Source organism: Tasmannia lanceolata, unplaced genomic scaffold (assembly GCF_043159265.1).
Source record: "Tasmannia lanceolata isolate RefF3 unplaced genomic scaffold, GAP_Taslan_0.1 ptg000044l, whole genome shotgun sequence".
Classification (NCBI taxonomy): domain Eukaryota; kingdom Viridiplantae; phylum Streptophyta; class Magnoliopsida; order Canellales; family Winteraceae; genus Tasmannia; species Tasmannia lanceolata.
The window spans coordinates 14,508,295-14,522,267 of NW_027518721.1; the positions used below are offsets into that span (position 1 = coordinate 14,508,295).

A 13,973-nucleotide genomic window follows, 5' to 3' on the forward strand; every position below is an offset into this window, starting at 1 on the left:
ACGAGCCGAGCCGAGCCGAGCTTGGCCTAACTCGGGCTCGGCTCGTTAAGGATTCGAGCCGAGCTCGAGCGAGCTTCCGAGCCCGAGCCAAAATTGACACCCTTAAAAGAAGGGCATTCTTCCTAATAATCTCACTAGAGTTCTGATCTATCGTCAATATTCATTGGTCTTCAAAGAAAAGCTCGAGGCATTCAGGCATCTTCTAGAACAATCTAGCATTAATTTGGTTCTCAGCTAAGTAGAAACTAAGCAAATCTTGAGAGGTAATTGTTCCTTACGTTTAAAATTTGCTGAACCGTATGAGCTGCTCTGTTTTGTTTTTTTTTTGTTTTTTAACAAGAGATCTTAATTTTTTTTTAGTGGGTAAAATTCTATAGGAGTTGTGTCTTTTCTTCTTTGAAATATTTGTTGGACAATATATTATGATTATTTCTAGCTATTTTCCCATACAATGTAATAATTTAAGTTGATGAGGAGCAATTATAACTTTAATTGATGTTCTAAATTTAATGGTCTATAATTTCAAAGTCATGTGAAATGGTAATCTCATGTCATAGAAGATTCTTGTTTCAGAAAATCTACAATTTGAATGAATTGTAGTTTTGATTCCTCTTGATAATATTGCTTTATTGGATAATTTTTTGTCATCCTGTCACTTGGTCAGTTAGGGGACAGAGCTATAAACATCTAGTATATGTATTGCTTCATTTTGATAATTGATTATGTAATTCCTTGTTTTCTATTTTATGATTTTGTTGCTTTTAAAAGTGCTCGTCTTGATAGTGTTGGATTAATTGAGCTTGAGTATTTGTAGTAATTTAATTCTTGAATCATGGGATGCTTTGTATTTCATAAGCACTGAATTCTAGTTGTGCCTGAGATTATTCTTTTAATTAGTATGTGAGGATTTCTCATAAAATGTCTTCAGTTTTCATCATGTCTAATGATATGCTAATTTAGTTTCATATGAGTAATTGCTTGTGTAGTATTTAAAAGTTTTCGTATTGTGTCCTCAAATTTTGTCATGTTCTCTATGGTGCTAATGTTATTTCATAAGAGGAATTATATATTTCTAAACATATGAAAGAAAATAGTAGGAATTATTCAATCGAGTGATGGATCTAAGATAAGGAGTGCTCTAGATAATTATGGTTTGGCTGTAAATGAGGTAGCTGGAGTTAATCCTGATAATATTGCCATTGGGTAGTTTACAGTGTGACTCTTAGACCTCATTTGTATAGAATCTTAGAATAAATTTTGGAGACTTGTATGATCAAAAGCCTTCACAGCAGGTATATGGTTTAGAAATGTTTGGACCAATTTTGTATGCATGTGGCAAGCAATGCTAGCATAAGGGGTTCCACTGATCAAATATTGGTAAAACGTTTAAATAAATGATCATCCTTTTCATACTACTAAAGCTGAATGGAAATTGTTTTGTCATTTGTATGGTTATGGTTCTCAACTTGGCTTTTCTAATTTGATTTTTCTTAGCTGGTTTGGTTTCTGTTCAATCTATATATAGTGTAGTCCTTATTCTATAGCATTGCTTCTCACTCTGATTTTTGTGTGCTTGTCCTTATTTGGTTTTATGTTAATTCATATATTTTCAGCCATATATCTGATTCCATTTCAGTTATCTGCAAATCCAATTTCATTTATGTTTTATGGATCATCCCTGCATGCTAAGTATTGTCCTATTTTAATTAAAATCTATGGAATTTGATGGGGCTATAGAAAGGCTAATGACCATAGCTGCTCTTTGTGCTTATGCATTTCGCTTTTTGAGATTTTTAGATTGATTCAAGCACATGGCTGCTGCTTCACTTAGCTTATGCATTTAATTGTTAAGACTTTGGACCTGGATAGAAATGCATAATGGCTATTTAGCACTGTTTAAGTGCTGTCCCAGCAGGTTAAGTGTTCTATGGTAGTGATTTTGGGTTGGGATAAGAGCATATAATTGTTGTCGTACATCATATAGCTGCGGTCCAACCAGGGAATGCATTTAACAGTGGAGATTTTGTTTGCATAGCTGCTGTCCAACCAGGGAATGCATTTAACAGTGGAGATTTTGTTTGCATAGCTGCTGTCCTGTATGATTTATCCACTTCACAGTTAGAGCATAACTGCTATCCTATATATTATTTTACTACACAGTTGTACCATAGCTGCTGCCCATCTTTGCACATAGCTGCTGTCCATTATGATTTATTTTTATTGGTAACAGCCTAACAGGGAACAATATGCGTTTATTAATAGGTCATTCATATTAACATGGTTTGAGGTTCAATATATAAGGGGGTTCGGGACATTCTCATTATCTCAGTTTCGAGAAGTGTTGTCCATTGTTTGTCTTGTCATTATGAAGATCAATTTTTAGTGTAGTCTGGTTGGGATGTTCTATGAGAAAATCATGTTAGCATATATTTTGTGAAATGTTCAGTTAGTATAATTCTGATCATATGGGAGCATTGTGTTAGCTCATATTTTGTAGGTAAGCGTTAGCATGGTTCTAATCATGAATATATTATTTGTTAGTTTAGCATCCATGACATGCAATTGTAAGAATAGAACTGAAAATGCCTGTGTAGCTATTAATATCATTTAACTTTAGATGTTACTATAAAGTTTACTTGCTTAGTGATTTATGAGTTATTTCAATTCTTTAAGTTGGTAGCCATGCTATTATGGCATATGTTAGAAAGGGCTTTAGGTCTTTTGAGTACCTCATTACTAGTTACAGGTGAAGTCATATAATAGACTTAATTTGCCTTTGGTGATACAGAGATTGAGATTTGAGCATTATCATGAGGATATTTTGATCCTTTATAACCTTTGTTATTTCTTCTTCTGTTAAGAGACTTATTTAGTCTTATTGGTGTCTCGTCTTTTATCTATAGGCGATGAAGGCGATAACCCAAGCCCATCTTTAGGGGACTTGCTCAGTTCAAATTGCGCTCCCCTCTTTATTTAATAGATTATCCCTGTCTTTCAGACACTGTTAGATTTTCCCTTTTCATTGCATAGGCGATGAAAGAGTCGTTTAAAGCCCCATTATGAGACATGCTTTGTCTCATTAAGGCAATCCTCCCTTGGAGATAAGCCTTATTTAAGACCTACCCTTAGGGAGTTTACCTCAGCCGCATTAGATAGATATCCATTGGAGGCATGCCTTGCTTTAGTTATCTAGAGCCCTCATTTTTAGAAGACCATCGTGGTCTCATAGTGGTAGTTCCCAACTTTAGGAGGCATGCTTTGTCTCATTCAGGCGATCCTTCCTTGGAGACAAACCTTATCGTTTAGAGCCTATCCCTTAGGGAGTTGCTTTAGTTTGGTAGGGAGTTTTCTCGTAGGAGGCATGCCTTGCCTCATTTATAGAATCCTTGTTTGGAGACAAGCTTGGTCTCATTTAGAGGGTTTCCCTTTTAGGAGGCTTACCCAGCCTCATGTTAGAATAACCCCTTCCTCTAGAGAGTCTTTGACTCATTCATCTTTTAGATGGTATTATTAGGGAGTCTTTGACTCATTCATCTTTTAGATGGTATTATTAGGGAGTCTTTGCCTCATTTGTCCTCTTTAGCAGTATTATTAGAGAGTCTTTGACTCATTCATCTTTTAGATGGTATTATTAGAGAGTCTTTGACTCATTGGTTCTTTTGGTGGAGTTATTGGAGAGTCTTTGACTCATTTGTCCTTTTAAGGATATTATTAGGGAGTCTTTGACTCATTCCTCCTTCTCTTTGGTAGAGTTCTCAGAGAGTCTTCAACTCATTTCCCCCCTTTTCTTTAGTTTTTTTTTTAGTTAGGAGTTTCTCCTTAGTGTTGTCGTTGCTCTTTTTCTTTAGGGACTAGCACAGTCTTATTAGAGCTTTGTCTTTTGGGATCTTAGATCATTTCCTTGTCTTTGACATTAGTTTGCCGAGTTTAGGAGTTTCCCCTGTTAGCCCTAGGGTTTGGCCCAAGGTGTTTGCTTTGTGTGTTCTCTTAGGTCTTTGACCAAAATGGTGAAATCAGAAATTTAAAATCCAAAAATACTTGAAACTTTTAAAAAACCAAAAATATTGAAATAAGTTAAAATTCAAAAACATTTGAAAACCTATAAAAATATTTTGAGTGTTTACTTTTAGTGGTAATTAAGAGAGTTCGTTTCGAACTACGTTGGCTTGATCCTCTTTTACGAGATACGTAGTGCAGCTTGGGATCTGTATCCCAAGTCCAGCCAAACTTTTGCAAATCGCATTTTAAACCTTTTTGAATAAGTAACTTTAAAAACTTTGGTTTCGCAAAGATCTTCCTCTAGAGTTAGGACTTTGTCCTAGGTAGAGAGTTTTTAGAGCTAGGGGTTTGTCATTGGTGTATTGTTGGATTGTTGTGTGCTTGTTTTAGAGTTAGGGGTTTGTCCTAGAGTTATAGGAACGCCTTCGTCTGGTCAGTGGGCGATCCATATCGCCGACTGATTACTAGAATAAGGTGCGTTAGTCCGCCTTTTGTTTTTCTTAGGAAACACAGCCTAATTACACATAGGTTATAGGAACCACCTGTATTACCTTAAGGCTAACCTGCATTTAGTTATGGCATATAGGGTGTCCTAAAACCTACAATTCACTGGAATTTAAATAATCGCACAAGAAGCTTTAATAACTAGTCCGGTCTTTTAGATCGAGTCTGGGATAGAGGTCTAGATGTCTTAGGCATCATAGTTTAGAATAGGTGCGAAGAACTATGTGACTCTGATTCTTGTGGAGGCGGGGATACGTAGGCTTCTTTGGATGAACATCAGACCATCCGAAGACTCGGGTCAAATCGTTTAGAGTCTTAGGACTTGTTGTGTTGTCTTTGTTGCGTGTTTTGTTGTGTTTTCTTACTTTCTTGTGCAGACCTATACCTTTAGCTGTAGCATGTATGTGTTTGTCCAGAACTTAGACACCAGTTAGGCATGTCACTCATAACCTAGTTGTCATTAGGTGACACATCTTTTATTTTATTTTGTGTGTGCTTATTATTTTATCCCCTGGTCATGCATGATTAGGTAGACGTCTTTCCGGGGATATTTTGTTCTCATTTCACATGATTTTGCCCAAAATTCTTTGGAGTTAATGAAAATGGCATAAGAGACCAAGTGCTTGCACTCGGACGAATTGGGGGTGCTCTTCGGACCTACTCCATTCGTAATCAGGCACGAGCCCATATTTATTTCTGGTTATCCATTGCACAGAGGATTTGATTTTGGGGTTCCATGGCCTATCCATGGATGGCGACTCTGAGTTTATTTTAGGTACCTCTTGGTTTATGGATTTATCCTTGGATCAAGAGGTATCTCATTTATCGTCACTCGTGCTATGCTGTGAGGGTGGCATCCGTTTCAAGAGTTCCTTGGTAGAGCACTCATTTCACATGGATGATCCAGAGGCTGCTGGGGGACTCGGATCGAGGTCCACACCACCCCATGATGTCTTACCCATTGAGGATCATTTTTTCCCATTAAAACTTGTCCATAGGGACCCATTTTCAGAAGGATCAATATTTAAAACCAGCTATGTTGACTCGGCCATTGAGGCTAAAGTCCCATCAAACTAATTGAAGCTCTCAAGAGCTCATCTTTCTTGTAACACATTATTCAGCAACACGTACCGATCATCATTTTCAGCAATATTGACAACATGTATCACCTAACATCTTCCACGGATAACGGACATCGATATTCATTAGTGCTCATCAAATTGGAGCGTATTTGGGGAATTTTTTTGCAATCAAATGCATCTCAATTTTTCAATCCATATACTTTTGAAGGAGCATGTTTGAATATGTGAGATCTCATTGTTGGATTGGGTTAAGATCTCATCGTTGGATCATCTCGATGGTAGATTGGGCAAGATGGTTAAATGAGACAACTTGAATAAATTAGGTAACTAAATTGGATTAGAATAATCTCTTTTTCATAGTTATCTAGATTTGATTGTACATTTATTACCTAAGTGCTCTATGCAATCACGGTTTGATTCTGTGAATCATCTAGGATTTATAGAAAATCTTCTTTTTAACAAAACATTGTATCAAATTTCATTTTCTTTCTATGTATAGTAAAGAAGAATCAGAGGACTTTGGACGGCACAAATTCAAACTAGGAAGGCTCCAAATCATACTCATATTCAATTTGGCTGTGGATTTTAAGTAGAGTTTGGGAGGGCCTAGGCATGGTGGGCCCTACCTCGTTATAATAAATTAAGGCCACCTTGGCATAGTGGGGCCACTTTGGTAATAATAGCACGTTGTTATTACGAAAATTAGGCATGGAATTAGTCCAAGATAAGGACAATAAGCCTGTACTTGTATTCTTCTATAAATATGTGAATAGGCGAGAGCCTAGAGTGAGTATACGAGGAGATGAAGATGGCTAGCTTTTTTTTCTTCCTAGTTCATTTTTTTGCCTTAGTTCAGTTTTCTTTTTCCAGCAGTCTGAGTAGAGAGAATTTTCCGGCTAATTTCATATTCGGAACGGCCACTTCTGCGTACCAAGTCGAAGGAGCTGTCGGTCCTAAATATGGGCGGGGCCCCAGTATTTGGGATGCCTTTATTCATGAAGAACCCAGTAATTTAATTTCATCTCTCTCAATTTGATCTTTCTGATCTCTTTGTATTTTGGTCATTACAACATTGAATATATGTTTGGATTTTGTGAAGGCCGAATTGCAAACAATGGGACTGGAGATGTTGCTGTTGATGAATACCATCGCTACGAGGTATCAAATATATTCTTCTTCTTCTTATTATTATTATTATTATTATTATTTAGTATGGTTATTATTATTAGGGCAATGATAAATTCGCACCCCTTATAATGTGATTTGATGTCAAAAAGCGTTAAAGTTGAGCACTGTTCACGTCAAATCATGGTATAAGCGTTTGCGTACAGCAGGGGTGCGAATTTATCATTGCCCTTATTATTATTATTATTATTATTATTAGGGATTTGCTAGGGACCATCGTAGAAGGCATTTCGCGGCTGGCTGTTGCATGTGAGAGCAGCCACCTCAGACTAATTAAATGAATAAGACAAAATCTAAGCCTGTGTGGCTGCTCTCAAATGCAACAGTCCAGCTGCGAAATGGCTTCTGAGATGGTCCCTAGCAAATCCCTAGTTGCTGCTGCTGTTATTATTATTATTAGGGCGAAGATATTTTCACTCCCCCCTGCAGTAAGCGTTCGCTCCCCTTATTAACGCTCTTTGACGTCAAATCAAGTTAAAAGGGGAGCGAATGCGTCCTGTATGGGGGGTGAAAATATCATTGCCCTTATTATTATTATTATTGCCCACTCTTCACGTTAAAAGCAGGGCGAATGCGTATTGCAGAGGTGGTGAAAATATCATCTCCCTTATTATTATTATTATTATTATTATTATTTGATGGACTTTCTGTTTTGCAGGAAGATATTGATTTGATGGGGGATATGAGCATGGATGCCTATAGATTCTCCATTTCATGGTCAAGGATTTTTCCAGGTTGAACAAACATCCCAAAACCTCTTCTTCTTTTTTTAGTTTTTGGTTTCTAAAATCTTATTTTTATAAATAAAGGCATTAAAAAAATCAGTTGCTGATGTTTTGAGTTCCTTTGCTGTAGATGGTGTTGGTCGTGTAAACAAGGAGGGGGTCGATTATTATAACAGATTAATCGATTACATGCTCAAGAAAGGTAATTTTCATCCATTTAAGCATGTGGATTTTCTGTTTTATGCTTATGTTAACACAGAGGCGCATGAAAGTGAGATTTTTATTTATTTTACAAGTAATGGAATTTCAGGCCTAACTCCTTATGCAAATCTCTATCACTTCGATCTCCCTGAGGCTCTCGAGAAGAAATTTGGAGGCCTCCTCAGCACAGAAGTTGTGTAAGTTTCAAATCTTAAGTAGTATTTGAGAAAATCTTAAGATATATTTTTGCGATTTTCAAATCTTGTAGTAATGTTTTTAGTATTTTATTTCAATTTCTGTCCCGGTCCAAATCTTAAGCATGACGTGAAGGACTATATATGGAATAGAATTGAAGATATACGATAAGCATGCAAGGACTATAAATGGAATTGAATTCAATATATAAGATAAGCATGTCAAGGACTATAAATGGAATAGAATTCAATATATAAGATAAGCATGAGGTGAAGGACTATATATGGAATAGAACTCAAGATAAAATTTTGGTACAACAGTTTCTCCCAAAAACTATATAATTTTAGAGAAAACTGTTAGTGAGCTTAAGCGCACCTTTTTTTTGGTGCGCTCAAGTTGTTATAACGCCTCCCATTGGTGCGCGGGACCCAGCGGGACCTAAACATTTAAACGAATGGGAGGCGTTATAACAACTTAAGCGCACCAAAAAAATGGTGACCAACAGTTTTCTCATAATTTTATGTAACAAAAAAATACTCCCCGATTGAGTTATTATTAAATGACCCCTTCATGCCCTATTGTAATCATAGGGGGCATATGAATATATATTGAATAGAATCCAAGATATATATACATAAGAGGTGCAACTTTGCTTGCGCCCAATCAGAGTCTGAACCCGACGGGTTCAACCTGATTTTGGCTTGGGTTGGGTTGGCATTTCCTCAAGTTGGTTTGGGAAAGCCAACCCGATTTAACTTTAGCTAGGGCTAAGGTTGAGGCCTTGGGCAACTTGACCCAACCTGAACCGAACCCGTCCCCCTAATTTCATTGTGATTTTCAAATCTCATGGCTTTTTTTCGTATTTTTTCTCTATTTTTGCCCCATACCAAAGCCGAACCCAACTCAAGTCAATCCTTCCCGGTTTGGAAAATCTGGTTAGATGGGTAGGGTTAGGGTTGAAAGCATTAGCGACGCAGGTTGGGTTATGGTTGACCCTACTTGACCTTATAAGGCTTGGCTAGGGTCAGGTTAGAGTTATGTCGGTTGCGATAGAGTTTGACTCAACCCGACCCAAGTTGCACCCCTATTACAAACATAACACACTAAGGTCCTGCTTGTTTAAGATTATGACAACTGATTGTGAGTGCCAAACCTATTACTGGACTCAAATTTGCATTTAAATTTGAGTCCAATAATCTGTTTAGCACTCACAATCAGTTGTCATAATCTGAAACGAACGCTTACTCAATTATATTGAACAATTAGATTGACAACCTGTGGTAGTTATTAGTAAGAACCAAGGATTGATCACTTGATCCATGCGATGAAACAGCGAAGCATACGCCCGCTATGCAGAGTTCTGTTTCGAGACATTTGGCGATCGAGTGAAGAATTGGATGACATTCAATGAGCCTCATGTGGAGGCGGCTCTAGGCTATGATCAAGGTACCTTTGCACCTGGGAGGTGTTCCAAGCCTTTTGGGAATTGCAGCGTAGGAAACTCAGCCACAGAGCCTTACATTGCTGCACACAACATTCTTCTCTCTCATGCAGCCGCAGTTCAGAGATATCGCCTTAAGTACCAGGTAAAAGGAATTAATTTCAATGTGTATTTTTTTTTTAATCTTGAGATTGTTTCATACTTGGCGCAACGGTAAGGTTTCTCCATTGGGACCTGGTTGTCACGGGTTCGAGTCACGGAAACAGCCTCTTTGCAAAGCAGGTCTAAGGCTACGAACATCTAGCCCTCCCCAGACCCCACAATGGCGGGAGCATCGTGCACTGGGCCGCCCTTTTTTGAGATTGTTTCATATTTGTTTGATTGATTTTCTTTTAGAATTTGATGGGTTTGGTTTTAAAGGTGTTGATTACATGTGTTGGTGTGTGGTTTCAGGAAAAACAAAAGGGGAGGATTGGAATTCTCTTGGATTTTGTTTGGTACGAGCCTCTGACTAACAAAACTGCTGACATTGAAGCAGCTCAAAGAGCTAGAGATTTTCATCTTGGCTGGTAAGAACTATACCTCAAAGTCTATAAAATCTACTCTCCTAAGCCAGACATATATAAAAAATATGCACATATAAATTTAATTAATACATACAGGGAAATGATATTCCACCCATTTTGTTTCTCTTTTCTTGAAAACAATATAGAGGTGGAAATAACAATGAACTGCTTTCTTTATTCCCTTCTAATTAGCTATTAGATACTGTTATAGTTTCCAGGTAGGTATCAATAACCATCTAAAAGGTGTAAAATAAAGAGAGGAGTGCCCTTTTCAAACATAGGCATTCTCATATCAGAGTAAACACACACAAATAACACTTGGGGCTGCCACATATGTATTTGCACCTACATGAACTGTTTCTGTCTACAAAGACCCTAAAAGAGTGCATCTTTCTGTGTCTTGACATTAATGGGCTCCTTGTATCATCTTCCTTTGTGGTTACTGTCTGTTTTGTTGTCAAATTGTAGGTTTTTGAATCCTATAATTTGGGGTGAATATCCGAAAACAATGCAAAAAATCGTCAAAGAGAGGCTTCCAAAGTTCACAAGCAGTCAGACTAAGATGGTGAAAGGCTCCATAGACTTTGTTGGCATTAACCAATATACTTCCTTCTATATGTACGATCCTCAAACAAAAAGTCAGACCCTGACTAATTATCAAGGGGATTGGAATGTAGGATTTGCATGTAAGTCTTGTTACTTCTTATTTCTTTCAAGTTGGGCTCAATGTAGTTCTTAGGTGTTTTAAGCAAATTTACTGCTAATATATTCCTATATTGATGTATTTTTCAATTCGCAGATGAACGCGATGGGGTGCCAATTGGACCAAAAGTAAGACTATATAAGAAACTACTTTTATTCTATAGAGCTCATTTACTATCCATGCTTTTATGGGTCCTTTTGGGTTAAAAAAAAAACCCCAAAGGGCATGTATGGATAAGGTGAAATATTTTTTATGTATCTTTTTCCCTCCTAAATACTTTTCTTAAAAAAAATTCAGATGAAAAAAAGGAAGACATGCCTATAGCGTGGATTTATTTTCTCAAAATTTTAATGACAATTTAATTTTTTAAGTGAAAAAGTTTCACCTAAAAATGTGTTGTCAAAATGTAGGAAATTTGATTTTAGAGAAAAAAGATTTTCAGTTTAGACAAACATGACCTAAATGTCTCTATAAGTTGTTCTGCTTATTCTGATGGACAAAACAATGCAGGCACACTCATCTTGGCTTAATATTGTACCTTGGGGTATGTACAAAGCTGTAAAGTATGTGAAAGAAAACTATGGTAACCCAACCGTAATCATATCAGAAAATGGTAAGAACTCATCTCTCTCTCTCTCTCTGTGTTCAAATATGGGAAAATGATATTTCTACCTATTTCTTAGTATTTATACCCCTTTCAATTTGTTTTTCTTGAAAATGACTTCACTTTCATAAAAAGAGAACAAAATGGAGGTAAAGTATCATTTCTCATATAAATATATGTGTCTCCCTGCATGTATATATATTTAGAATAAGTACTCTTTTATCTTACTTTTCAAATATACGGCTTGGCAGGAATGGATACTGCAGCAAACCTCACCTTGAAAGAGAGTTTGCATGACTGGATCAGAATCCATTACTACAGAGACTATCTACTCCACCTTAAGAGGGCCATGGACGAGGGAGCTAATGTGGTTGGATACTTTGCATGGTCATTGCTTGACAACTTCGAATGGCTATCTGGTTACACTTCAAGGTTCGGACTTCATTATGTTGACTACGAGAACGGCCTGAAAAGAATCCCCAAGATGTCGGCTCTTTGGTTCCGCCAACTGCTTTACAGGAAGCACCATGCTTAGATTTTGATGGTTGTTTAGTGATTGTGATATTAAATAACCGCAAGTGCACGGATCATATGCAGTCACGGGTCAATCTCAGGGAAGAGGATGTAGACTTTCTATCTTTATATTATTTAGAAAATAAAAGTATAATAAGTTATTGCCTGGCATGGGTCTCAGGATTTTCGTGGATTTACCTCGGAGCCAACAACTTACTATAAATTTACTCCTTAAACAAAACAAAGATCGAAACTTAACTTTAATTTTATTATTACTTTGTTTCCTATATTTAGGCAAAGTGAACCAAAGATTTAATAATTATATTAAGTACCTACTAAATAAGAGAAATCAGTTCTAATTAACAAACAAATTAAAACTATTCTAATTAGAAAATCAAAAACTAAAATCTGAATTTTAGAACTCGAATTAAAAATACAGTTTACTAAAACAGTCATATCTCACTCATCTGAACTCGGATTTTAACCATTGGATACTCATTTCGAAGGATTTTGAAAGATCTACAACTTTTATGTTTATGATTTTTCCTGATTTGGTGGTTTATCTGTCCAAAATGAGCTTCGAAAATTGACTAACAGCATTAAAACGGAAAAATCATATTTGAAATAAAACTTGAAACCTAGAATTAAAAGACAACTAAAACCAAAATTTATTTAAGAGATAAATGATAGATTAAAAACTACTTAGGGGCAGGAATCCACCATTGCTCCGGTTAGATTTATGATTAAATCAAAATTTTGCTTTGACTTGGTATATAATCAATAAACAAGGTCTATGGAGGATAAGATCAAAAGATGTCATTCTCCATGAGAATTTATCGAGTATATAATCAAGTTGTAAAGTTATATATAAGGGTATATAATCTACTTCATCAACAATCAATCATACGAATGGGGAAAACTGATGGTATGAATGATTGGGATTGAGCAATTATACAACATATATATACGTACGTTATATTTGCATCATAAAAGATTCTTAATCAAAATTCTTTCCCCTTCCCCATGGTTTCATCTAAACCCCAAGTAGATGGGTTTAACTACTCATGTAGCAGGGGAAAGAAACAAAATTAAAGAAGATAGAGAAGAGAAGTACCATCAAGAACTTGAAAAGAAAAACGAAAGAAAAGTAACTTCTTCACTAACTTGAAATAAACCAAAATTACACCAAATTGGAACTTGAAATAAATAACAAAAATAAAAAGAACTTATTCTTTTTCTCCTCCAATCTTTGGTTGAATCTTCCTCCTTCAAGCTTGAATGTCACCTTGAGCCTTGAATGATGGTGGATTGGTCTTTGGTTGAGAGAGAAAAGAAAGAGAACTTGAAAAAGAGCAAGAGAGAGCAAGAGAGAAAGCTTGAGAGTGGTGAGTGTGTAGAGAGAAAAGAGAGAATGAGAATGATGGCCTTTATAGATTTTGGGGTCAAGCAAATTTGCCTAGTTTAGGCCTAAGAAATCAAAGGCTATGATTGCACCAAAATTTCCAATAGCTCAAAAAATTCCAAAACTACCTGCCAAGACTTTTTTCTTGGAAAAGAATGGGTCTATTTGAGAAGAGAGAGAGAGAGAGAGAGTGCGGCAATCCAAGAATGGGAAATATTCTAAAAAAATTATGATCGTCTTACTTTATTAACACAGCACTTCATTAACCCTCTTTTTCTAAACAACTTCTAATTTGGGAATTATCATTTAAACAAAAGGGAAAAAAACCCAAAAGCTTTATTTCCTTTTGAATCAATATGCATCCCAAGTGGGGCCCGTCAATGGCAAACGTGCCTTTAGAATGGAGAGGGAAAATTGGTCGGTTGGTGGAGTTTCTTTTTCTTTCAAATGATAAGGAATTGGAAAGATGGAGCAATCTCATTCGTTGATAAAAGGTAAGAGATCTCATTAGATACCCCACGTTTTCCAATACCAACAAATGGCAAGGTTGCCATTACTGTTTTTTAAATTCGGTGGACCCCACTTATATTGTGCATGGCTTTCCAAAAGCCACACCATACGTGACATCATTCCCACCTCATCCACAAGAGTTGCCGACTATATTGGTCTTATTGCCAAAAACAAATCATCACTCCTCTCTCCTTAGAAAGAAAAATATATATATTCCCAATTTGCTCCCCTGTAGACACCCCATTTTGACCGGACCCGAGTTCGCGTTGCTTGTGCGAAGCCTTGTCAAATCAGTGAGTTGGGGTCCCAAATTGAACTCTGGAGTAGCTTAAGGTCTCACCAA

The 13,973-nt window shown here is 36.6% G+C and overlaps 2 protein-coding genes across 3 annotated transcripts in view; both read left to right on the forward strand.

Annotated features, from left to right (window-relative positions):
• The window catches only part of LOC143863334 (uncharacterized), a 32,105-nt gene extending 24,661 nt beyond the window's left edge, over positions 1-7,444 (forward strand). Inside the window, exon 6 of the mRNA XM_077374018.1 lies at positions 7,429-7,444. Within this exon, the coding sequence (XP_077230133.1) occupies positions 7,429-7,444 (16 nt within the window). The remainder of the gene's footprint in view (positions 1-7,428) is intronic.
• On the forward strand, positions 7,429-11,785 carry LOC143863663 (beta-glucosidase 44-like). 2 transcript variants are annotated; one of them, XM_077374399.1, is made up of 9 exons: positions 7,429-7,504; positions 7,626-7,697; positions 7,806-7,893; positions 9,225-9,477; positions 9,786-9,901; positions 10,367-10,584; positions 10,698-10,729; positions 11,112-11,244; positions 11,418-11,785. In XM_077374399.1, exons 1-9 carry the CDS (start codon positions 7,444-7,446, stop codon positions 11,738-11,740), a joined length of 1,296 nt encoding a protein of 431 aa, XP_077230514.1. In that variant the 5' UTR covers positions 7,429-7,443; the 3' UTR covers positions 11,741-11,785. The 2 variants fall into 2 exon arrangements, with proteins under 2 accessions (XP_077230514.1, XP_077230515.1); XM_077374400.1 differs by having other exon boundaries at positions 11,112-11,214; positions 11,457-11,785.
• The last annotated feature ends 2,188 nt before the right edge of the window (positions 11,786-13,973 follow it).

Coding starts and splice junctions, on each gene's coding strand:
- LOC143863663 (XM_077374399.1), top strand. CDS start 7,444: ATGGGGGATATGAGCATGGATGCCTATAGATTCTCCATTTCATGGTCA. Junction 9,478..9,785: donor GATATCGCCTTAAGTACCAG/GTAAAAGGAATT, acceptor GTGTGGTTTCAG/GAAAAACAAAAGGGGAGGAT. Junction 10,730..11,111: donor GGGTGCCAATTGGACCAAAA/GTAAGACTATAT, acceptor AAAACAATGCAG/GCACACTCATCTTGGCTTAA.